The sequence below is a fragment of the Hippocampus bargibanti genome, linkage group LG15 (genome assembly GCF_051943395.1).
Source record: "Hippocampus bargibanti isolate YZ-2025 linkage group LG15, ASM5194339v1, whole genome shotgun sequence".
Taxonomy (NCBI): domain Eukaryota; kingdom Metazoa; phylum Chordata; class Actinopteri; order Syngnathiformes; family Syngnathidae; genus Hippocampus; species Hippocampus bargibanti.
The window spans coordinates 4,913,443-4,939,885 of record NC_142748.1 but is presented as its reverse complement, the minus strand read 5'-3'; the positions used below and the strand labels follow the sequence as shown (position 1 = coordinate 4,939,885).

At 41.5% G+C, this 26,443-nt stretch overlaps 1 protein-coding gene across 4 annotated transcripts in view; it reads right to left on the bottom strand.

Annotated features, from left to right (window-relative positions):
- Window positions 1-26,443, bottom strand: part of sdk2b (sidekick cell adhesion molecule 2b) — a 162,557-nt gene that overhangs the window by 36,510 nt on the left and 99,604 nt on the right. For all 4 annotated transcript variants that reach the window (XM_089016246.1, XM_089016248.1, XM_089016247.1 and 1 more), the window contains exons 2-4: window positions 16,731-16,890; window positions 8,755-8,861; window positions 7,413-7,560 (exon numbers count right to left, since the gene is read on the bottom strand). In XM_089016246.1, the coding sequence (XP_088872372.1) occupies window positions 7,413-7,560; window positions 8,755-8,861; window positions 16,731-16,890 (415 nt within the window). The remainder of the gene's footprint in view (window positions 1-7,412; window positions 7,561-8,754; window positions 8,862-16,730; window positions 16,891-26,443) is intronic.

The window sequence follows — 26,443 nt, the reverse complement described above, 5'->3', positions numbered from 1 at the left end:
GCTGAGCAATGGGCACGTATGAAGTCTTGTTAATTTGAACGCATGGGAGCTATTTTCGTGGCTAAAACTCATCATCACCGGGAACAAAACATGACAGCTTGTTCTTCGCAAGTGCCGCAATTATCACTGCGTGTCGCATCGTGGTGTAAAAAGCAATCCCCAATTCCCCCGTTGCATTGGGACTGATAAAATCATACTTGAAGACATTCAAATGCTACGTAAGTAAAGGAAAAGTTGAAAAAGAACCTCCAGGCGGAGTTCACACGACAGCAGAGTAAAAATGGCAATTGCATAAAAGCTGCACACATAAAAGCTCACTGACGACACTGAGCTCCTTTGTTTTGAAGGGAAGGTCAACGGAATGCCCTCCATTTTCCGTGCGAAAAAAAATTACAATGCCATAAAAATACCAAGGGCGATTGTTAAAGGCTGTTCAAATGTGCTATTTTTTTAATACCCGCATCCAAATTAACTTTATTTATAGAGCACTTTAAAAAAGATATCTTTACTCATTCACTGCCAGACATGTGGAAAAATGTGTCCACTCCAGTGCCAGTGTTTTTGTCATTGTCACTCGAATTCCAGGACCCACAGAACATTGCGTTTTAGGACTATATAATCATTTAAGGCAGCGTAAGAAACCCGAGACTCTCTTCTTTTATCAGAAAAAAAGTGTTAATTCTTGAATGATATGGGTCTGGAGTTACATGAGCTTGAAATGAGGGCAGCTGTCCAAAATACAATGCAATACATACATATTGGTTTAAATAGTGCTTTAACAACAGCTGAAACTGGAACAAAGCGCTAACATGGAAAAAAGTCAAATTCTGCCCCCTTGTGGAAACATTGCCAGAGGCCATAGCCAACGCTTTATCGGCACTCAAACAGAAAATTGTACGACTAACTATTCACAAGTCATCAAAAGAAAGTCCGCAAACAACTTTTAGCTATCAGCCCACCATTTAAGAATCACTGACCGCCTATCTGGGGACTTTCCTCAAGGTGGGACTGGATAGGCGCTTATGATCCATGGTCAATATTTAATGCTCGGCGGCGGCGACGTACAGAACAAGTCTCTGAATTATTGATCTCTTCGGGGATGTGAGTCGAAAGAAAGTGTCCAGCGCGAGTCCCGGGTGACTCCCGAGAAACCTTCGCAAAAACGGAGAGACTCAATTTTGCAGATGACTTCTTTACCTGACAGTTAAGGACAGGAGGACAGCGCAGAGCATCGCAACGGGACTGGTTTCGCCAGAGATCACTCAATAGTTCCGCCGAGGGACGTCTTTGGTATACTGGGACTACTGCTAAAAGGAATTCATCCTCACGATAGTCGCCGGTGTGCTGGGGGGGGGCGATTCCAACTGTCTATGGGCAAGGCACCATGAACAGATCGCCAATGGCCAAAACTCCAGCTACAGTATATGAGTTAAGTTAGCAGGATCGTTGCGGTGCGAGTATCCGGGTATTCCTTTCAATTCCTTATTAACAAAAGTGAATGTTTTGACATTGTAAATAGAGTGAATTCTATTTGATTGTATCCAACGTAGCACGTCCATGTATTGAGACTCGGTAAAGCAGCATGGGGTTGAGCGCATCAGAGAGGATTTTCTTTATTTTCCAACCCGTTCCCGTTTGCGTCATCATTTCGGGGCGGATTCCACTGGAGAGCCTCTCCTTGGCAAGGCAAACTCCCGCTCGCAAAGTAACTTGGCCAGCTCAGCTGCTTCCCCAACCCCCCTGGCACTACTCCCTCTTTTTTTTGAGTGCAAATGCCAGTAGTGCCAGAAGCGAGAAACAAAGCATTAGCGCCGTCACGTGTAATCAGCTTCACTAAGTTTTAGTTGGGAGTCGTTTCATTCCAAGTCCAAGTCTTGTGTTCTTCATCGTTGTCAGACACACACTTTCGTTTTGGAACTGGAAAGGTAGACATAGTTAATGTTATCCCAAAATACAGTTACTTTATCGAGAATGGAGCACAGGTGTTAAAGTTAAGGCTCGGGGGCCATACCTGGGACACCACAGCAGTTTATATGGTCCCCGAAAGCATGTCAAGTTGCGCATTGCTTGCTAAAATCTAACCCGAAATGTAGAGCCTCATTATTTGGATGACGAGCCTCATTATTTTTCACATGGAAGTCAGTTTGCAGTTTTCAAAAAAAAAAAAAAAATGGCAGCTTAACCTGTTTGCAATTCCTGAACTCATTCACTGCCATTCACAAATTTATTCGGGAATTGAAAATAAGACGTAGAGCGCCATTCCCGAAATTGTTCGGGTTTTGTTTTTATATGCTTAGGGTGCTGATAAAGGGCTGGCCATGCCCTGTGGGAATGTTTTTTTTTTCCTTTCCACAAGGGGGCAGCGTTTCCCTTTTTTCCCCATGTTAGTGTTTTTTTCCAGATTCAGCTGTTGTTAAAGCGCTATATAAACCAATGTATTGAATTGTATTTTGGACAGTCATCCTCATTTCAAGCTCATATAACTTCAGACCCATATAATTTAGGAAATAACTCTTTTTTTTCTGATGAAAGAAGAAAGTCTAAGGTTTATTACGCTGCATTGAATGTGTATGTAGTTCCAAAACTCAATATTATGTGGGTCCTGGAATTCGAGTGACAATGAAAAAAACCCTGGCACTGGAGTGGACACATTTTTGCACGTCTGGCATTGAATGATTTAAAATGCACTGCTGAATTTCAAAATAATATAGAACACATGGGTTGTCCTTAATTAACATGTGCAAAAAAAAAAACAATCGGCAATGGAACGGATGTGGCAACAACATGTGATGCTGCGCATTGTGTGGACAAAAACAAATATTTCAATTCACATATCAACATATCGACCTTGTGAGTTCATCATTTTCTTCTCTTTTATTCCATCGCTAAGATTGCTTTAGGTATGACTACAACAGGAGAACATTGAGGCACAAATCATAGTTTGACACCCTTGCCGTGAGGATTTTTGCAAACAGCATTCATTCCCCCGCCTCCTCTTCCATTCATTGAGCTCCTTCTCCCCCTCCCAATCGCTCGTTTGCACTTTTCTTTCTCAAGACTGTGATGTGCCTTCATGCGAACGCGATAGTCACTTGAACCCACAGATTGAACGACCCCCTCGCTCACTGCCTCGGGGAGGTCGCCGACTGACCGCTGCCATTTTTCGGCTGCTAATGGAGGCATGAGGATGGAGGCTTGAGGTTGCAACCCTCGCAGCTGACGGGAACGGAAATGCCAAAAAGAGAAAATAAAATACAAAATATGCACACTGGAAGGACAACAGGCTATAGAAGCTGCTCCTTCTGCACAAACATTTTGTGCTTCTGTGCTCTAATAGGAGTGAATGTTATTATAAATAATGTCATTTTAACTCATTGACTACCATATGTGCAAAACTGTGTCCACTCCAGTGCCAGGGTTTTTGTCATTGTCACTCGATTTCCATGACCCACAGAATATTGAGTTTTAGGACTACGTAAACATTCAATGCAGCGTAGGAAAATTGCGAGTCTCTTCTTTCATCGGAAAAAACAGTTAATTCTAAATTATATGGGCCTGGAGTTATCTGAGCTTGAAATGGGGGGAGCTGTACAAAATACAATACAATACAATACATACATATTGAGGTATATAGCAATTTAACAACAGCTGTAGCTGTAACAAAGTGCTAACATGGAAAAAAAGAGAAATGTTGCAACTGGGGGCTTGAATTTGAGGTTAATTCCTTCACTTAAGAGTTAAATCCTAAATTATATGTGTCTGGAGTTATATGAGCTTCAAATGAGGGCGGCTGTCCAAAATACAATGCAATACATACATAGTGGTTTACATAGCGTTTTAAAAACAGCTGAGGCTGATACAAAGCGCTAACATGAAAAAATTTTACCCCCTTGTGGAAAAGAAAAAAAAAACATCATCGCCAGTGGCCATAGCCAGCGCTTTATCGGCACCCAAGCATTAAAAAACAAAAACCAAAACCTGAACTAATTCGGGAATGGCGCTCTACGTCATATTTTCAATTCCTGATAATTATTCACTAATGACCACGTGATAGGAGCCCAGGAGCACAATTCATCAAATATTGTGGTCCATCTTTGTGAGATAAGTGCGGTTGGTCAAATAAGAGACAAAAATAATAAGTCCGTGATATCATCCCTTTTCCCACAAAAGACCAACAATTCTAACAATTCGCTCGCCGTATGAGCTTCTTATTATACAGTACATTAAGTGGCTCCCAAATTACACAACAAATCAAGCAGAGTGAACGCAAAGGACCCTGCCAAAGTCGCTGAGCTCAAAGAAGAGCGATGGGGATGACTGGCAAATACTTTCTTGTCCCCCCTTTCGTGTTGTTGCGCCATACATCAAAACAAAGACGGCGGAGGCCGGCTCCAAGACCTTCCTTGACCTCGTGTGTAAAGCATGGTGACCGTCAATCAAGGCGGTGAGGTATGACTTGGACCTCCATGGAGGGAAAATATGAGCGTGGGTAGAAGACCTCGTGTGTCACAAGCAGAGTACAGGTTGTTACAGTTAAACAGTGAGTGGGGAAATGACCGCCATCTTGCATGAGGCTGCTAAAACATTTGCATGTGCATACACGATTTTAGCATGATTGTGTGAAAAACAATTCAAATAATAATAATAATAATAATAAATATGGGATAACAACAACCTGGAGGCAAGCCGTGACATTTTTTTCAGACGCTAAGATGAATTGTAATGTGAAAACTGGGCTTTTTCTTCCACGTCTGGAACGATATCATTATATAGATATATATTTTTGGTCTAGAACGGAGGTGTGATGAAGAGCAGCCAGGCGGACCCCCCGAGGAGTCTGAAAATGAAAGTTATGACACCTGAAGAAGAAGGTACTGGGTGGAAAGTGTCATTGAAAAAAAAAACATACAGTATATTATAGAGTAATTATATGGTAGATTTATTTTAATCTTGTCACCATTTTAGAAGACAGAATACTTTGTGTGGAGAATTTAATTTTACTCCCCAATTATGTTTTTACAGTATTACTGACATTAAAAAATAACTAAGAATTCATATTACTCACATATTTCCTTATGAATCATTTTATACTTAGCATTGTATGTGGATAAGTCCATATATGTCCACATATGTCCATGTATGGAACTGCCGCGACTTGGAATTGAAGCGGATTAACGTGGCACAGGAGATGTGAGACAATCTCTTTTGGCTCCAGCTTCATGTTTGCATTCAACATTTAGCTTGTAGCAGACATGTACATTTCACCATGACGTCCCTGATCCACTGGTGAAAAGGACGTATCTATAACTGCTTCATGCAACAAGGAGGTTTCAGAAAAGTGCAGAAGATTGAAGACTTTGTATCTTTTGTGTTATGTCTGATTGTTTGTCATGTTGTTTTGTTTTTTTCTTACTTCAAGATGGCACCGCAAGAGTGGCTGACTTTACAGCGGCTCCTGTAGTTTGTTTTTGCCACCGTCAAGTATGAATTTTGCCATTGTGAGACAAATAAAGGCTCATCTAATCTAATCTAATTATGTGTAACAATGCACGACGAGAGAATTGAATAAAGCTATTTTCTAAACTATAATTCATGCTTTGCATTTGCATAGTATATGAAAAAGTAAAATATCTTAGGACTCATTCGTAGCAGGACATTGAAGCACACAGTTGCCGAAAAAGCAACCCGGGATTTTCAAGCGTCGTGATATCATCAAAGCATTTGGATCCGAGCGTCTTCAAAAAGGTTTTGGGGCCTCATTGTCATTCCTATCCGGGCAATCATTACTCGTGATGCTGATGAGGATGATGACGAAGAGCCGATAAAGCGGATTCACTTCAACCCGGGGCAAGGTCATCTCCCACTCCCGACAAATGCAGATGTGATGAGAAGATTGCGGTGGAGGGTGAGCGGCCTTTAAAGACGTGCACACACCAACACGTCATACACACATGCAAATGTGTGTCCGTAAAACACCCCGACACTCATTTTCTTCAACACATTAGAAGATTTTAATGTATCGCGTTATATACTAACAGTGGTGGGATGTCAAGGCCTTCTCTGCATGCCTAAAAATATCTGATCGCAGACAAATGTGAATTATAATTTGTCTGTGATTCCGAGAGAGAAGGCCTTGCAGGGCCTGACGGCTCACCACTGCTAGCTGCTGATAAGAGCATAATGGCTGGCGCTAGCACACCGTATCTGTAGCGAGCTGAATAAGCTAATATATTGTTGTGTTGATTTAATAGCAGATTTGTCAACCCACAATGGCTGAAGGTAGCAAAAATAGCAAATAATATTGCAATTTTATCATGACTCCACACATTCATAGTAAACATTCGAACAGTTTAAAGAGCATACTGGCCGGTGCTACCACAATGTAGCTGTAGCAAGCTGCATAAGCAAATATATTGTTGTGTTGATTTAATAAAAGTTTTGTCAACCCACAATGAGGAAGAGAAAAATGGATTTGGTTGCAGATATGCTATTAAAGCTATTTTCAAGATCGACTTTTCAAGAATAGATAATAATAATACATTTCATTGGATATCATTAACGTTGGACAGCACCGGAGCTAGCAAAAATACCAAATAATAGTGCAATTTTATGAGGTTATCATGAATCCACACGTTCATAGTATAATTTTGAACAGTTTAATGACAATATTTCTTAAGCTTCTCCAAGTATATCACACCACACTGGCAGCTGATTGATTCAGACATAGCACTACTGAAGGCATAGGAGTGACATGCATGGCCCGCCGCTGTATACTAATGTATCTTTAATATTTTCTAGAAGACTAAAAAATATATATTTTAATGTGTTTAATGTCCGAATTAGATATTCATAATATAGAAAGTGCTAGCATGATGCAGTGGGTTGAAAATATTGAGTAAAATTGATTGTTTTTATCATGCACTTCTGCTCTTGTTGTCCCTTCCCGTTTGAAGCGACCCAAAAAAAAGGGAAAAATAATCCCATCAGAGGGCGTCTTGGGATCTGACCAGCGGGTCCCGCCGCCACCTTGCCCGAGAAATACCATCCTCCAAATTGAAGGCAAAAAAATGAAGAGAGACAAGGAGGTGGGATGAAAGTAGCTGTGCTTGGGTTCTCTTTCAAAACCCAAGATGAGAAACAACGAGGGAAAATCCATTTCTTTTAGAGCCAAAGAGGCTTTGTTGCTCTTGCGTGCAAGGGGGAAACCAAATGCGGGCAGGAAAAAATATAGACAGAAAACAAAAGTGAAATCATATGATGTGAGAGGCCACAGATGTTTTGCTGTGGATTGATGAACATCAAAGTTCTTTGTGGTACTTTGTTGACCCCCCCCCCTTCCAGCTTCAAGCAAGTCAATGATTCTCGATAGGCATGGTTCATATCGAGCAAACTCAAAATTGATCCGTACTTACATACGACTGCTGGGCGGAATCTTGCGTCCGTCCCGGTACCACGTGACCTGTGGCTGCGGGAAGCTACGGATGCGAGGCGCCGGGATGACGGCGCCCTCTCCTTGCGAGATGGACTGTTCGCGTTCACCTTCTTCAAAGCTGCCCATGACTGTGGAAAGAAATCATACACATGCAGAAATCAAAAGGTCATTCAGCGTTGAACTCCCATCCACACATCACTTCGCATGACCGCTCGGCTATGATGGACGGCTCGGTGTGTTGTTGCCATGGCTACCGCTCAATTGAGGTGCGATCATGTCGGACCTTCCATCCATCTCCATCGCACCTCAAATGAGCGTATTCGTGCTTGGAAACCCGAACCTCCATTATGAATATCTATCAATGCTTTTTTCAGACTAAATCCTTGTCAAGGAACCTTCATTTTAAACCTTTATTTAAAACTCAACTTTGAAGTCATCAACCGTGCCTGGAAATGATTAACGTGGAACCCAGACACCAACACTCTCGCCCTAAGATCCCCAAAATTGCCGACTAGTTTGAAAAACCCAGTTTTGAAATCAACATTTGAACCAAATGGTCTGTTTTGGTCAAATGATTGAGTGTCAAAAAAAAAAACGAAGCCTCGGTTTTGCTATGACACTCACTGCAAACACACACTGCGTTCTTTTACATCTCACTAACGGGCCAAGGGAGCTAAATTTACAGGTTCATTTTCGACGACAGATGTTACAGGGTTTGTGGGGGGTCTTTACACAATGACACAAAGGACAAAAAAAACAATATCAGTCTTGTCATAATCATAATCATCATAATCACGAGTGGAACAGCTGTCCAGCAGGTACCATCTTTCAGCGACAACATCTGCCCACCTCGTCGCTCCTTAATGCGCTGCCAATCAAAGCCAGCACACACACACATTCATAGACACACAAACACACACACACAAACACACACACGCACACGCACACACACACTAATTTCTTGTTTGGTGGGGACTTATTGTGTGAGGCCATTGGCCTGTAAGGACCACACTTCAAACATGAAACACACACACGCACACAAACACACAAACACACACACACACACACACACACACACACACACACACACACACACACACACACACACACACACACACACACACACAACACGCACGCGCACATATACACACACACACATTCACGATTTTGCTGCTTCATGGGGACTTATTGTGTTAGGCCTTTGCCTGTAGGGACCAAATTTCAAACATGAAAAAAACACACACACACACGTGCGCACACACATACACAAACACACACACACACATAGGCACAGAGGCAAACTCTCTCTCTGTGATACTTACAAGCCACCTGCACTTCAGTGCGACGCTGCAGCAGCGCTCCCACGCGATTCCGAACGATGCAGCGGTAGAAGCCGGCGTGGGAGCGATCCAACGACGGGATCAGATACCTGGCACCAACACACAAGCATACAAACGTGAAACAGTTTTTTTTAACGCAGATCTGACCGACTTGAGGAAGGCAACTAGCGATGAGAAACCAGTTAACTTGATTATGCAATAACTAAACTGAACAAATATATAAAGGGAATTTGATTATGTATCATGATCTGAAGTGCAAGACATATTTTACACCTATTTATCTTCAATAATCCACCTCAGACACAGACAAAATGTTGATTACGGCACAAAATGTGCAAACATGTTTTTATTTTACACATTGACGCCTTAAGTTAGCCGGAAGACCCTTTTACACACTTTAACAGTCCATTTCAACTCCTTTGTAACGGATGCGTGTTTTATGTATTGTATGCACACACATATGCTGAAAAAACACATGCACACACACACAGTTAAGACCATCTAATGGATGAGCAAGGGCACAGAGGACAGCAGAGCTTAGCTGCTGCTGTTTACTCCAATGATAATGATTCTCTGGAGGGTACCAGAGTGAGAGGGAACCCCCCCCCTTCTTCTTCTTAAACACACACACACACACACACACACCTTTTTAAAAATGTCATTTATGCAAATACACACACAAGCATCAGCGAGTACAGTACTTGACCTTGACTATGCACACAACGCAACGTCCACCCTTCCGTGTGCATTAATGCCGGTAATCAATGATGTCTTGGGCTTTGTTGCGAGTCGAATATACCCAAACGCATTTGCGCCCGGAGAGGTGTTGAGAAGCGTAGAGGTTGCAGAATTTCTCTCATTTAAGGCCTTAATTGGAAGGAGGCAAGCATCAAAAGCTTGTAAATTGTTAATGGAGTGTGGCTGGAGTTGGAAAAAAAAAGTTGACTGGTATGGAGATCACGCAAACAGTCTGCAGCCGAATTATCAGCGAGCGAGTCTTTCGTATGCGCTTTAATTGGGACCTAGTCTTGCGCAACTCATTTTGTTGAGGGGAAAGGAAAAAAAAGGTTAGTGTGGGAGGTGAAAAAGTTGCCACTACACACTGTGCCTGCCATGTTCCCACCTTCGAGCGTGATGATGATGATGATGATGATGATGATGATAGCGGGGTGTCTGCACGAGGAAAATGCTGAGAAAAAAAGTGATCGTTTTGTGTTTGAAGAAGCAATTAAAAGTTACCCGACAGCCAAGCAAGTTTGTGTGATACATATGTATTGATCAACAAGCACTGACAGGTATTTTAATTACAGGAAACAGATTTAGGGGAAGTCTGTTATTGGATCATGTTTAGTTAAGAAAAACAAATACATTCTTTAAAATGGAGGCTGTGAAAGTAGCCCTAATACCACCCATCAATCATGGTCCGATTGCTACATGTCACGATTTGCGAGGTCGTAGTGGTGACGGTACCGAAAATGCAGGCAGGAGATAGAAGCAGGGTGTATTTGCCAAATTGTATTAAATAAAGTCGACAGGAACAAAATCTCAATCAAATAAGTCATCAGAACAAAAAAAAATGTCCAAAGTAGCAAACAAAACCATGACAAGGGGAAACAAACAATGACCTGACACTGAACGGTTGTGCCGGGAGTCCTTTTAACTGCCACTGATTAAAACGACCAACACCTGCAGCTGCAGGCGGGGCCCTATAGTGCCACCCATTGGCCGCAAACTGAAATGTGATACTACCAATGGTGTACGTCTGTGTAAGCTCTCAGTCGTACAGGAGTGGTCCATCGATGAGAAGGTTTCTTCAGCCGTCATCTGTACAAAAGTGACTTTTGTACAGATGACGGCTGAAGAAACCTTCTCATCGATACCAATGGTGTACTGCACAAAATGGAGGACAGGCTAACATTTGAGTTTTCATTTTCCTTTTCTTATTTTCTATCCTGGTGGAGTTTGTTGAAATTTATGTTGAATCAAGTTGAATTTTTTTGTATTTTTTTATTTAACGTGACCATCAAAGACTGGTTAGGTTAGCATCATTCTGGCTACAACTCTATAATACACAGTCGGATATTTTGACCAGAAATTGACGGCAAACCACGTCATCAAGACGTTACAGTTTCACCTGGTTGAAGGCTGAGCTTCAGGGTGACTTCAGAAGCGCTTCCTCACTTCCCTCATAATGAATACAATTAACCTTTGGTGAGCGGCGGCAGGTGGCGGGGTCGGCAGGGGGGATGGCGGGAGGCCGGGAAGAGAGGGAAAGCAGGGGAAGGGCAGGTGATGTGGTCAAGTCAGCGGGAGATGACGGCGTGAGACAAGAGATTGATCGATGTTCCGGCACATAGGCACACCCCCGTCACATCCTCGCTAATTAGTCCTCGATCCGGAGCTGTGTTGAGAAGGATGCGTGGAGGACAGAGGTGTGGAAGTGATGAAAAGATGACAGGTGGAAAGATGGAGGTAGACAATTATGGGGAATGCTGCTCAAGAAACTGCAATGACAATTTATTGAATTGAATCGGAGGCTTGTGGGTGATTTTTTTGTTCTCATTTAGATTCATTTGTATTCACAAATCCACTGAATCGCAAAACGATTCATATCCGAATCCTGACTTATAAAATCAGGCCTAATTTTCACAGACAAGCTCCTGTCAGTTAGTTGAGCTAGTTTGTGAATTTGAATGATGCTACCTCTCGCTGGGCGTTCCAGTGGGGGGAAAGCTGCCGGACCCCCGGCGCATCTGGCAATTTGCTGACAAAAGACTGCTATTAGATTCTAGAGTAGCAGGGAAAATGGTGGACACAGGTGGTGTGTTGCTATTTTGGTGGATTTGTGGGAGAATCCCTCTCGATCATTGTGGAAATTAATTCAAGGAAATTATTATCTTTATCATTATAGTTCATTAATTTGACACAGGAATTGAAAATATGACGTAAAGCGCCTTTCCCGAATGAGTTCAGGTTTTGTATTTTTCTTCCTTGGTTGCTGATAAAGTGCTGGCGAGACCTCTGGCAATGTTTTGCCTTCCACAAGGGGGCAGTATTTCCCCTTTTTCCATGTTAGCACTTTGTTACAGCTGTTGAGCTGTTAAAGCACTATATAAACCAATATGTATGTATTGCAATGTATTTTGGACAGTCAGCCTCATGTCAAGCTCATATAACTCCAGACCCATGTAATTTAGGAATTAACTAATGTTTCTAACGCTGTACTGAATGTTTATGTAGTCCTAAAACGCAATATTCTGTGGGTCCCAGAAAAAAATAGCAAAAGAAAGTTTAACTTTAGTCGCTTTGACACTCCTGCTCAAAGCGCTTATTGCCCCCCCTCCTGCTCCCCCCCAGGTTAATGAGGTGTGGGAAAAGGACCCATCACGATGAGCAGCCAAATTTTCCATTTTAGGAGGCTAAATGGCAGCTTTGAATTTGATCGTTTATCAAAAAATGCAATCTTCTCCCTCAATTTTCAGGGATTCAAACGTCGTTGCACCAAGTGCTCATTGCACAAAGCAAAAAAAAATATTATGTCCTTGTGTGTGTGTGCTCCCTAAATATGGAATAATACCAACCAATATCTGTGTAAAAGTATCTTCTATGAAACTAGTGAAGTCATAGTGATTGTGTTGTTATTGTGGTTTGTTAAGTGAGCTGAGAGCCGACCTCTCGATATGGAGGGCAAAGAACGGCCAGCAACATCCAATTAGCTGCAGAAACAAAAAATCTCGCCTGATATTCACATGATGCTGCACTGGAATCACTTTATGACAATGGCGGACCGTCAAGGCCTGCAAAGCCTTCTCTGCTGGGCTACAAATATCTGAATCACGGACTGATGTGAATTATATTTTGTCCATGAATTCTTATGAAATAATTCCAAATCGTCTTGAAGCTTCTTTTCACTGTTTTTCCCATCTTGTGCTGCTTCCAGATGTGTGTTTTCGTATTTAAGCATTTAACCAACCACATTTCAGCCATCATTTGTTACCAGGGTCAGAAATTGACCTTCACAATTAGTTCTACAGGTTTCTGGAGCATAAAAAAAATCAAGGGCAATGTAACTGTTGCGCTAACCAATCAGATTTTGAGTTGGCAACCCAAAAGGGGTACCAACGCTTTACCAACGAGTATGATGTTGACCTATGATTGGCTAGTGACTAGCCAATTGGCTTTACATACATTACTTTACATACATACATATATACATACATACATTATAACATACACGGACAGCGGGTGCTAACGCGACGTAGGGTTGCGGAGCTTTTGGACCAGCCAGGATCTCTTTGACCAGGCGACCCTTAATGAATTGACAGCTATGAAACGACAACACCGGGGCGGATGTCAGGTGAGTTTGTGTGTGAATAGGCGTGTTATGAAATGTTGATGACAAATCTATTGCCGCGCAGTTTGATTTTATTCGGCGCAGATCAATCAAACAGCAAGCGACGGACGGCTGCGACGCTCTATTACTACCTCGGTCAAAGTGGCAGATGCATTGTCACGCTTGTTCTCACTCAATTGGCTTGGGGGGTAGGGGAGTAAAGTTTTCCCCTTCTTGTTGCGATTTTCTACTGCCAAGCAAAACTAATTTACACATTTCAAAAAAAGTAGACAGCGGTGGCGGAAAAGGGACATTGTTCTGATAAAAAGTCAAGTCTGAGGAGCTGCTCTATCTTTGATGTCGCACAATTTAATTCCACCGCCGCAATGAATAGCTTTGCCGACATCAAACCGTCTTTCCCCGACTTGTTCGTTGTGCTACGTGAGAAGGAGCCTCGCCGAGGTTATTTCATTTGTACGTTAAGTTCCGAATGGCAATTGGATGTGTGTGATCTCGAGGAAAATCTATTTAGTAGTAAGTGTAAGTAAGTGCTTTTGTTGTCAGAAGGCCTTACGATCTGTTTTCTATGTGAAGCTGCATCAGCTTCATCGCTTAAGGTTACCGTACGCTTAGTTCTAATTCATGATGATACAGTATATTTGTAATATGTGCATTTTTCAATGTTCAGGACATAAACAGACAAACAAAAACATAGATAAACAAATAAACAAATACATCCATAACTGACTAAAGGAATAAATAAATACATTAATAAATAAGCAAATAAACAAACAGACAGATAAACAAATAAACAAACACAAAAATACAGAAATAAACAAATAAAATAAATACAAAATCAATAATACATACATAAATAAATACACAAATAAATAGAGAGAAAGAAAGACAGCAAGAAAGATGGCGAGAAAGACAGACAGACAGAAAGACAGAAAGACAGAAAGACAGAAAGAAAGAAAGAAAGAAAGAAAGAAAAAAGAAAGAAAAAAAGAAAAACAGAAAAAAGAAAGAAAGAAAGAAAGAAAGAAAAGAAAGAAAGAAAGAAAGAAGAAAAGAAAAAGATGGAAATACATAGAAATGTTTGAATATAGTTACTGTATGTGAACATCAGCAATGCACAAGTGATGCTTTTTAAAGTCTCTTCATACCTTTTACATAAAAAAGCTACATTATGACCAAAATAATTCCATCTACCTTATTGATGATCTGAGTGAGTCAGACACAAAAGTCATGTCCACATAATGACAGTATATAGAGTACTCAAGGACACAAAAAATAGTGGAAAAAATCCTGCATTGCTCTCTCCATGTGACTGAAAAAAAACATGAATTTGGAAAGGAGCCGTTTGAAACATGGATCACAAGAAATGCTGTCTGCAAAGATGGTGACCAAAAAAGAAAAAAAAAAACGATACATCAGCCAACTTTCATCTGCTGCATACTAAGTACACAACCGTCAAGACTGAGCGATAGACCACACTCAGTTCCTGTTGTGATGCCTGACTACCGATGCAAACGTCAAAATTTTAGGTTAAAAAAAAAACAGTACAGCAAAATACATTGACGTGATGGAAGGACTGCTACAATGCGTCTTTTTTACGGTCAGGAGGCGGTCCTTTTCTGACGTCACGTACGGACTCGTCACCAACTCAAAAACAAGACTTCCTGAATGTTCAGCGCGAGTCTTAAAACGTAAAATATAGCTATATGCGGTGGAATCTTATTAAAATACGGCCAGTAGAAGTCATTTGAAGTCATTTTACAAATTATGGACACAACTTGTCCGGAGACGTCGGTTGTCCTTTAAGAACTTCTTACTACACGACACCCCTTGTATATAAAAAGGAAAAACATACAATTACTAGGTAGTTGGAGCATTGGTTAAATAGCCTCCTGACGCTTCACTTGGAAAGCAGGTGAAAAAAAGCCGTCTGGCAAAATAAAAGCAGCGTCCTCGTTATCCCAAACAGACAATAGCTTACAGTTTGCATGGGACGTCAAAAAAAAAAGTACCATGCGCAGCTTCGCCGCGACATTATTATCTGTTTCTCCTTCTGGACATGCCGCTGTGTGACTCATCCTCATAAGACATTGCAGTGACCGTGTTGTGCGCTACCCCCTCTCGAGCACATTCTGACCACTTCTCACACTCGCGTGTCACTCTGCTCTTATCAGCCTCTGGAGATCTGCAAGACATCATCAACTCGCCAAGCATGGCATCCTTCTTTTTTTTCCCTTCACATACACTGTGTGATCAGTATTTTGCGTGTGTGTGTGTGTGCATATACACACACATGCGATCACACACACACACACACACACACACACACACACACACACACACACACACACACACACACACACACACACACACACACACAGACACATACACAGACAGAGCTGAGCGAGATAAGGCCGTGTTGGCAGCATGATAACAATCTTCCAGTTACCGTTAAAGACGCTTTATCTGCCAACCCGCGACCATCACACACCCGCACACACACACACACACACACACACACACACACACACACACACACACACACACACACACACACACACACACACACACACACACACACACACACACACACACACACACACACACACACACACACACACACACACACACACAAGCAAGTAAACACAGAAACGACACACACACACACGTTTAGTATGCCGCACGAGAGAATGATGGAAGTGTCAGAAGGGCAAAGCACAGAAGGAAAAAAGGGAACGCGGGCAACAGCAGAAGCAACAATGGCTCTTATGTGGCGGGTATGCTATATGGAACACTGTGTTAACTCTTTCACTGCCATTCATTAATTAATTTGGGAATTGAAAATATGACGTAAAGTGCCGTTCACAAATTTGTTCGAGTTTTGTTTTTTCTTATTTGGGTGCCGATAAAGCGCTGGTCATGGAGTCTGGTGATGTTTATTTCCCCTTCCACAAGGGAGCAGCATTTCCCTTTGTTCCATTTTCAGCTGTTGTTAAAGCGCTATATAAACCATTATGTATGCATTGCATTTTGTACAGTTGCCCTAATTTCAAGCTCATATAACTCCAGACCGATATAATTTAGGAAGTAACTATTTTTTTAAGATGAAAGAAGAGAGTTTAAGGTTGCTAACACTGAATTGAATGTTTATGTAGTCCTAAAACTAATTATTCTGTGGGTCTTGGAATTTGAGTGACAATGACAAAAACCCTAGCTAGCATGGAGTGGACACATTTTTTTTCACATTGTCTAGCAGTGAATGAGTTAATGAGGAAATTAATATCATGTTGTACGCTTTATCGTCATTGAAATATTTAGATGTGGAAAAACATGTCATTCCAAACGATCTGAGTGACATCTTGCGTGAAATTTTACTGCGTTACAGTGTAATCAAGTCTTAACATTTTAACCACATGGTCAAATAACATTATAATGCCTGCGAAACACAAACTAGTATCATCGTTTTGAGTAATCAAACATCCTCCGCCCACATGCAATGACAAAAACAAGCCAAATGAGCAACATGCAGTGAAACAAGCCCTCACTGATCCGTATGACATTTAAGAGCACCCCGTCCTTTTGGAAAATGAACCTCTTAATTGCTCACCTGTACTCCAGAGAGAAGCGGGTCAGTTCGGTGTTGTTGTGGATCCATTTGAACTCCAGAGGCCAGCTGCCCTCCGCCATGCAGGTTAGCACCAGGCGGTTGCGCTCCAAATGCAGCTGACTTCGCACCGGTTCCGTTTTAAAGTATGGAGGCACATCGTCTGCGATGAAACAGAAAGATAGTGAGACGCATGGATGCATTTTTAAATGCAAAGTATGCAAATTTGCATCAAACCAACAAGAATATAGAAGTATCCACCAGCTGAGACATCATATGAAGCTACAGCCAAATCCCCGGATTACCTCGGCCGGGAAACGCAAAGGGATATTCTGATTTGAAGGCATCAATTTTCACGGATTTCCCGAGGTTCTACCTGAACAAACTCTGTCGGGAATCAAACACGCTCCAGATGGGGAAGCGTGATATGAAAGAGTCCAGCTGATCCCCATCAAAAAAAAAAAAAAAATCACATTGTTTGCATTGGAGTCCATTTTGCAGAGGGAGAAGACAGGGATGAGGCATCAAATATGCTGTACGGTGTCCAAGATCGGAGCGGAACCAACACATGCCACCCCATCCCCCCCCCCCCTCATACCCTCCCCACCTCTTTGCACATCTCAATCAAGAAGGCACTGGCGCTGTCAAGCTCCCCGGAGATGCTCATATCTCAGCAATGATGAACGACGCCAATGCCGCCGAGAGCTAGCTTGATGATCATTGTAAATATAGAAGCCATTAATTGGATGGCTGCATGATATAATTATCAAATTGACTGATAATCAAGCGGCGAAATTAAACTGTCAGGATGATCTATTGTGCTTATATTTTGCTCCGGCACTTCGGTGTGACAAGCTCGGAGAAGGAGGAGGAGGTGGGGAAGCAGAAGATGGCACGCCGCGAGGCGAGTTGAGGGTGGAAATGAAATCAGAATAAAAGAGAATATAAGCGAGAGAAAGCAATCATTGACATCTTTTTATTCCGATTTCAAATCAATGTGTCAAAATGAAGAAGTGTATTTATTAATGTCGCGCTGACTGTGTCTTATATCTTATTATTGTAATGATATACAGTCCAGGCTACAAGCGCGAATAACAGACTTTATACATTACACTTTTTTTCTCCCTTCCCTGCAGTGAATAATGGAATAAAATGCAAAGAAAAAAACATGAACCACTGTATGCTCACAATAATGGAATTATTCACGGTTTCTTCTGCTGAACTGCATGTTTATGTCGTCCAAAAAGTCAATATTCTGTGGGTCCTGGAATTCTAATGACAATGACAATAACCCTGGTACGAGAGTGGACACATTTTTGCACAAGTCTGGCAGTGAATGAGTTAAGTTGCAGACGGGTTTATAGGTTTAGAATACATGTTTTTTTTTTGTTTTAGACAAAGGAGTAAACAGTCTGAGATAAACAACATTGGAAGTGAAGGCATATGCCGCCCTTCAAGAGTGCATGTCACATCTCAATAAGTCAACAATAAATATTCATAAATAGCATCCATATTTACTGGCCCCGCACTTCCCTCTAGGTCGGTCGGATACATATTCATAACGATCCTGGAAAAAAAATAATATAATAAAGGGGGATGCCAGTGGAAGGCGTCACCCTCCAACAGACGCCCGCCAGGCTGCGAAGGAAGTCAAGAGGCCAATGACATCATTGATCACTGATGAGTATCTGCACTGGTTACGCTCATTAAGAAGTCCATTATAAGTGATACACTGCAAGGGAGAATTCCACAAGAGCAAAAAAAAAAATGTAATTTTGAGTGAATCTTGGTATCGATTGTTTCGAATGAGGGAGCATATGCGCCTGTTTTCATGTCTGGCCAATGGATGCGGGTGGGTTGAGTGAAAACGGGGCCCGGTGATGATGATTCTGGGAAATAAAGCGGCGGATGTTGTCGCCACAGATGTATTAGTGGATACCGCATAGGTCATTTTTGGAACCAGATGCGGCACCTGAGGACAGAGCGGCAACAGACGAGCCACAGGCGGACCAGGGCGGCAGATGTAGCATATGCGGTGGGGGTTTTGAGGCAACTGACTGGCCTCACTTCTCATTTAATTAACAGGTTTAGCTAGCGAGTGTATCAGTCGTGCGTATTTGTCTGCAGTTACAGGAAGAATACTCGAGGGTTACCCAAAGAAAGACCCAGCGACTCATTGACACGCTGATGTCCAATGTGTGACCATTCGCCAGCTTCTCATACAGTGGCAATAAGGAATTAGTGAATAATGAGGCTACTCATTTGCATATAGGGCATCACGCGAGCCAGAGGACACACCTGGGGGTGACTGTGTGTGTGTGTGTGTGTGTGTGTGGCCTCAGTCAATTAAAGCTCATTATCAAGAACAGCGGCAGGTACAAATGTTTGGCCTCTGGTGAGAATTCATCATGAATTAATTCATCAATAATTAATTTATGAAAAATAATGAGTCTATTTGCACATGTTTTTTTTCCCCCTCCTAATTGGCTGTAAAAGAGTGACCCAACTCCGAAACGGAACTTAGGCTAACATCACCCGTGTAGAGAGTTGGCGAAGTAGCTGGTAGGATGCGAAGGTTTTTTTGTGTGCCCCGCCCACATCAACCCCAAGGCTGCTTCTAAAAAATGAATGCATTGTCCGGGAGCACTGGACCTCGGGAGGACCACCGCTCGCCTTTAGGGAATGCCTGAAATGCTGTCGTTTATGCGCGTGGTGACGCGTAAAAAGATAACACAGCTGAGAAAAGGCACTTTTTGATGGTTTAAAAAAAGCTGACACGTAAAGGTAGTCACAGCAAAAAAAAAAAATGCTTAAAATGGGGTGAGTACACCTTGCCCTCTCTGCCTAAGCAACTATTTAATAAGTCTTTATGCTTCTTTAAAAAAATGTATTGAAAAAAGCAAAATATATCCAGTGGCCATCTTGCGTGCAGGTGAGGGCAAAAAGTAGAGAAAAAAAAATCTAAAGTCATGCATAAAAGATAAAGACAAACTGGTGGCAAACCGCCGTGTGAAACGATTGGCCTGCAGTCAGAACCCATTAACAGGCAATGCGCACACGTCAAAGTTTTAATGTTAAAATGTGCAGACGCAAACATGCACACGACGGCACTAGTTTGCCAAAAGGCACTCCGGCAGACTGTCGAGCATGTTGCGTCATATCCTTTCGTCAGCTCTTTGTTCAAATCAAAATATCAGCATGCTAAGAGTTAGTAAACAAATGCTAAAATGCTAACATAAGGAAATAGAGTAACGACATCAATCTGCTTGTCCTCACAACGGTCGCGGGCCTATCCCAGCTGTTGTCGGGCTGTCGGCGAGGCACACTCTGAACTGCTTACAAGCCAATTGCAAGGCACCCATTGACAAATAACCCATTCACACTCCCAATCAAACCTTGAGACCATTTCAAGTACAGGTAACATCCGACTTACGACCAGCTCGATTTACGACCGCGACCTCCAGACCCTATTTTTAAAAATTTTAATTCTACGCCTGGCACCGCAACGCGCTACCAGGCCGGCAACGTGTACGACAATTTTCTCACTCTCACACAGCAATCGACCATGTGACGACACCAGAGGGGGGACTTTGCGAGTCATTTAGCCTACGAATCTCTATTCAACATTTTTAATGGATTTCAACTTACAACCATTTTGACTTACGACCGTTTGGTTGGAACGGAACTCGGTCATAAGTCCAATGTTACCTGCATTCCAATAACCTGCCTTGCAAGTTTTTGGAATGAGGGAGGAAAGTGAAGTACCCGGCGAAAACCCACACAGGCACAGGGAGAACATGCAAACTTCACACAGAAAAGGCAGGAATCAAACTCTGCACCATTGCACCGTGAGGCCGACGTGCTAACCACATGTCCACCGTTCCATCATGTGTTACCCATTGCTGTTATTTTAGCGGGCTACAAAATGACCGCTATCAGTGACATTCAATCTTAGTAACTCAAACATTAAAAAAAAGAAAGGAAAAAAAAAATCGCTGAAGGGCAATGCATAAATCTTGGTGCTAACCTTTGGCAAGGATACGATACACGTACCTTTTTTTTCATACACTCACGCGCGCGCATGTAAACATGAACACCGTAGCTCAACTGCCAAGGCTATAAAAAAAAGACATGAACAAAAACTGAAAAGAAAATAAAAGTGATTGTGTAGCAAAGTAAAGCAATCAATCCTCCATTCACTTCACCATAATTGTCTTCTTTTTCCACGTTTTCTTCTGTGATTCAGTATTCAAGAGCATTTAATTTCCCAAACGACCCATAAAGGTGGGTAAAGAAAAAAAAATAACAAAAAAACTCCTTAGTGATAGAGTGCCGAGCGCAGCATATTGAATATAATAAGATGCTGTTTTTTTCCTCCAGAATTCTTGCATTGTAGGATACAATGAAGCTGGCGAGAGTGAGATCAACAACAAATCTTCCCCTAAAAACCATCACAATGACTCATGGAAGAATGTGACACAACCGCACACGAGTTGTAAGATAACAAGAACAAGGAAGCACTTTAAAAAGTCACCATTTCTCGTGACAAGTGGCACAAATCTGGCAGCAATTGCACAAAAACTACAGTAAAATCAAAAACATGGCGAAAAAAAATGGTTCACCTCAATGCATTGCAGCGGACCTGCAGTGTCTTTTCAGGTGAGTTTTTTTTGGGGGGGTCTATTTAAGATCGATATAAAATTTTCAAAATGTATGACTTTGGCAGACCTGTCACTGTTTTCTGTCGCAAGTCTTTTTTTATCCACCTTGGCACGACTCCTACCAAAATCAACAAGGGGTCTTTCGTCTTACATATAACGGCAAATCTGAAAAGTCATCGCTCTGAACGAGGATGTTCTCTATTACCGACTTGAAAAGACAGGTCGTGACTTCCGGGTTACTGTCAGCAGGTTTAGGATCAAAAGTCGCACAAAATCAATAGAGTCTTGCTGGCTTTGACTCTTTGAGGTAAGGCACACACACACAAAAAATGTCTGGTTGAGTGTTGACGAATAGCAACCAACACATATTACCTTCAATCTCTTTTATATTGGGCTGGATAACCTTTAAATGAGATGGATAAATGAAATCGATTCCTGTTCTGATAAGCACGGTATGCTTTTTTTTCAGTTGGGTAAACAACAAACATCTTAGGTAAAAAAATAAATCCCCACATTTACGAGCATCGATCAAGCATTGGATTGGATTGGATTATATTAGCCTTTATTAGTCTCACAGTGGAGACATTCACATTCCACAGCAGCAAAGTGATGAAAGGAAGAGGAAAGGAAAGAAAGAATTAGAACAACAAAATACAGGAGCTGCTGTAAAGGCAGCCACTCTCGCGGCGCCATCTTGAAGTCAAAAGAACCAAAAAACTAAATAATATGACAACACCAAGACACCGTCATTCTACCTTGAGCACTTTCTGCATCCTATTTATTGTATGAAGCAGTTCTAGATGAAATAGGAGAGGATTAAAGCATCCTTTTCACCAGTGGATCAGATACATCACGGTGTGCATCAATGTGCATGTCTACTACAGGCTAAATGCTGAAATCAAACGCGAAGCTATCACATCCATTGACGAAAATAGATAGTATTACATCTCCTGTCCCACGTAAATCCGCTTTATTTCCAAGCCGCTACAGTTCCACATACGCATCGGCCTTTCTTGATACACAATACAGCCCCAGAGCATCACCGTTGATTATTCCTCCATCACGGCTCATTTCGAGCCAAAAACAAGCATTTATGTTGAAGTAAGGAGATAATTAGCATCAGGGAAGGGAGGGAGGGGGTTCATTCTCACGCCCAGATGCGACGCAAACAAGCTGCAATCATTCCAATTCCATCATTGGGATTCCATTAAAGCTTCTCGCAATCTATCTCTGGAGTTAAAAAAAGGAAAGAAAAGCTAAAGATAAAGCTAAATAGGCACCGTGAATCGTTTTTTTTTTTTTAATGAGGCGGAACACAAGTCAGTGGATTAATGATTGGCTGCAAAAGAGGAATTTGGAAAGTACTCGTGGAAATTTGCAGGTGATAAGTGAAGCAAAGAAGGCCTAAACAACAGCCCAACAGGATGACGCCATTGTTTTTAACTATTCTTACCAACTTTGTGCCATTTTCATCCATGCCCTCCATTTTTTAAAAGTTACAAAAATACATGAAATGATCGTTCCGACAGAGCAAGACAAAGAAACAGAAGCCAATCGAAGGCCCTCCAAGTCAGAATTCAACTTTAAGCGGAAGACTCAATACAAACACTTTCCCCACCATTGAAAAAGTGTTTTCGCTTGGACTGTGTTGAAATTGGACCCCCCGCGGGAAGTCTATTGTCATAAATGTGTAACTGTCTCACTTAATTCTGTTGTGCGTCCGGTTGGTTGCTGCCATTGTACACGCAGCGTGCAACCTTACCAAGTATCTCAAGGCTGTCTGCTAAAAACAGCAGGACCCTTCCCCTCCATTGTGAATGAATCTTGGCTGCACACCCCCCCAAAGCCTAACTCATGAAGGACATGTCTTCCATCAAATGGATATTTGATGGATTATTATTATTATTATTATTAGTAGTAGTAGTAGTAGTAGTAGTAGTAGTAGTAATAGTATTATTGTAAATGAATAAATAAAAAATATACATATTAAATAAATAAATAAATAAATAAATAAATAAGTGGATGAATAAATAAACAATTGAATAAATAAATAAATAAATAAATAAATAAATGACACATAAACGGATACATAAATGGACGAATAAATAAATAAATAAATGAACAAATAAATAAATAAATAAATAAATAAATAAATAAATAAATAAATAAATAAATAAATGGATGAATAAATAAATAAATGAATGGATACATAAATGATACATAAACGGATAAATAAATAAATAAATAAATAAAAAAGACAGATGGGAATGTGTTTGCCACTCTGTGAGCTAATTAGCTAGTTCGAAAAAAAACAAAAAACAAACAAACTGCAAAACAGACCTGTAGTCCGAAGTTGTATTTACTGGATTTAAACGTCAGTTAGACAAGAAACAAATAACAAATACTCCAGCTGGTTCTGTAGTTCATGGGGCTCATTCTAAGAAGATCACTGCAAATGGAACGTAGCTTGTTTACAAAATCAAGTTTGGCAATGTCTTCAACCACTCATGTAACTATTAACTCATTCACTGCCATTCCCAAATTTATTGAGGAATTGAAAAGCATAACCTAGAGCGCCATTCCTAAATTTGTTCGTGTTTTTCTTGCGGGTTTTGTGCCGATAAAGCGCTGCTCAGACCTCTAGAAATGTTTTCCCTTCCACAAGGGGGCATCATTCCCCTTTTTTTTCCCATGTTAGCGCTTTGTTGCAGCTTCAGCTGCAAGCTCATACAACTCCTGTCTCTATGTAGTCTTAAAAGTCAATATTCTATGGGTCCTTGAATTCAAGTGACAACAAAAACCCTGGCACTGGAGTCGACACATTTTAGCACATGTCCGGCAGTGAATGAGTTAATAATTGTGATTTTTTTTTTTGAGTGGAGAACTTCGAAACATCAGGCACAGGTGTTCCCAAAGAAGTGTCCGGCAAAAAAAAAAAAATATGTGGCAGCCATCAAGATGGTTGCCAGCTCATTTTACTTCACCCAGAATCTCCATCCATTGTTTGCCGCCTCTGACTGACAACTGCAATGGCAATGACAGCCCCTTGCTAGCCACACACACACACAAATACACAAAAAACAGTCCAACTAAAAGTGGACACTCCCGACTCCCTCTTAGCCACGACTGCCAACTACTCTCTTCCATCATTTTACCGAATATCATTTTTTCCCTTTTCATTTGGATTCATATACGGCAAGTACGTATTCCATCACGTCGCATATATTGTCGCAGAAGCCCTGAAGGAGTCTTGCCAATCAGCCGCCACAACTTCAATGAAATTGCGGCATGACATGGCGGTCATATATATGACTTATTTAATGAGCCCGTTGAGAGGGAAGCGAGCAAGGGAAGAGAAAGAAAAAACAGGACAGCAAAAGTATTTTTGTCTCACACGAGTCTGGATGGGAAGAAAATGATTTCTGCTTTGTATTTGTTGCCAACATAGTCTGCACTCCAAAGTATGACAAGTGCAAAAAAAGACCAATAAAAACGCTGCCATGTTTTTTTGCATGCGAAAATAACATTACATTACATTCAGTGTAAATCCACTGGCCCCGATTGTTTATTGTCATTGGTGAAGGTCAGCGTTGCTGTCGCCGCGTCACTGGTGGCGACAGGTGATCCGCGGGTGATTGACAAGCCAATCGGGTCGTCATTGTGTGAGAAACACGTGCCCCGAATGGTCGCGCTGTTTACACCGCGGCCTGTCTATTCCCACAATGGATTTTGACAGTGACACTCAGACTGTTTTTGTAGCACTTTCATCATGACGCGGGCGCTTGTTTCTGATTGCTCGCAGCTCGTCGACACTGGAACGGGCAGTATTGGAACACTTTTATCGAGTTAGGTTTGCTTTTTTTAACTCATTCGCTGCCATTCCTGAATGTATTCAGTAATTTAAACATGTGACGTGGAGAACCATTCCCGACTTATTTTGTGTTTTGTTTTTATGTTGCGGGGGGTGCCGTTAAAGCGCTGGCCAGACCTCTGGCAATGTTCTTTCCCTTCCACGAGGGCGCAGCATTTGCCTTTTGTCCACGTTAGCGCTTTGTTACAGCTTCAACTGTTGTTAAAGCTCTATATGTATGTATTGTATTTTGCACAGGAGCCCCCATTTCAAGCTCATATAACTCCAGACCCATATAATTTAGGAATTAACTATTTTCTTCTGATGAAAGAAGAGTGTCTAAGGTTTCTTACGCTGTGTCGAATGTTGATGTAGTCCGAAACCTGCAATTTGAGTGACAATGACAAATACCCCGTGGACACATTTTTGCACATTGTCTGGAAGGGAATGAGTTAAATATTTTTGTTAACTATATATAGAGACATTATTTTTACCCGAAATGTGCCTTCCATCATACTGAATGAGCTGTTTCGATCCAGCCAGTGACCTAAAAGTACCCAACTAAGTCTTCACATCCCAAGCACAGTCCACTAAAAAATTCAGAGACTGAGAGACTTGCTTGTTGACTATTCATGAACATTTGGCCTGCTATATTTTTTCCACATTGAGAGGCTAAAGACAGATTATGTCTTTTGTGGGTATGAATGATTGCTAATGTGAATTGGTCGCTAACCTCAAAAGAACATGTTTAAATCTCATTAGTAAGAATTAGTTATATTCTTAGATTGAATCTAATATTGCTGTACGGACTGTCCAGGACAAAATTTGAGGAGGGCTATCTTATCCGAGGCGTTGCTATGGGGAATTTAGCATCGATTGACTGGGTCAGGGGACGCTGAGGAGGACCCATTTCATCTAAGTTGTCTTCTTGCTGTGCTTTAAATTGGCTGTCATGCTGTGCTAGATAATATCATTCCGCAACATATAATGTGTTTAACTCATTCCCAGCCATTCACAAATTTATTCGGGAATTGAAAATATGAGTAGAGCGCCATTCCCAAATTTGTTCTATTTTTTTCTTGCTAGGGTGCCGATAAAGTGCTGGTCAGACTTTTGGTAATGTTTTCCCTCCCACGTGGGGATAGCATTTGCCTTTTGTCCATGTTAGCGCTTTGTTCCAGTTTAAATTGTTGTTACAGCGCAAA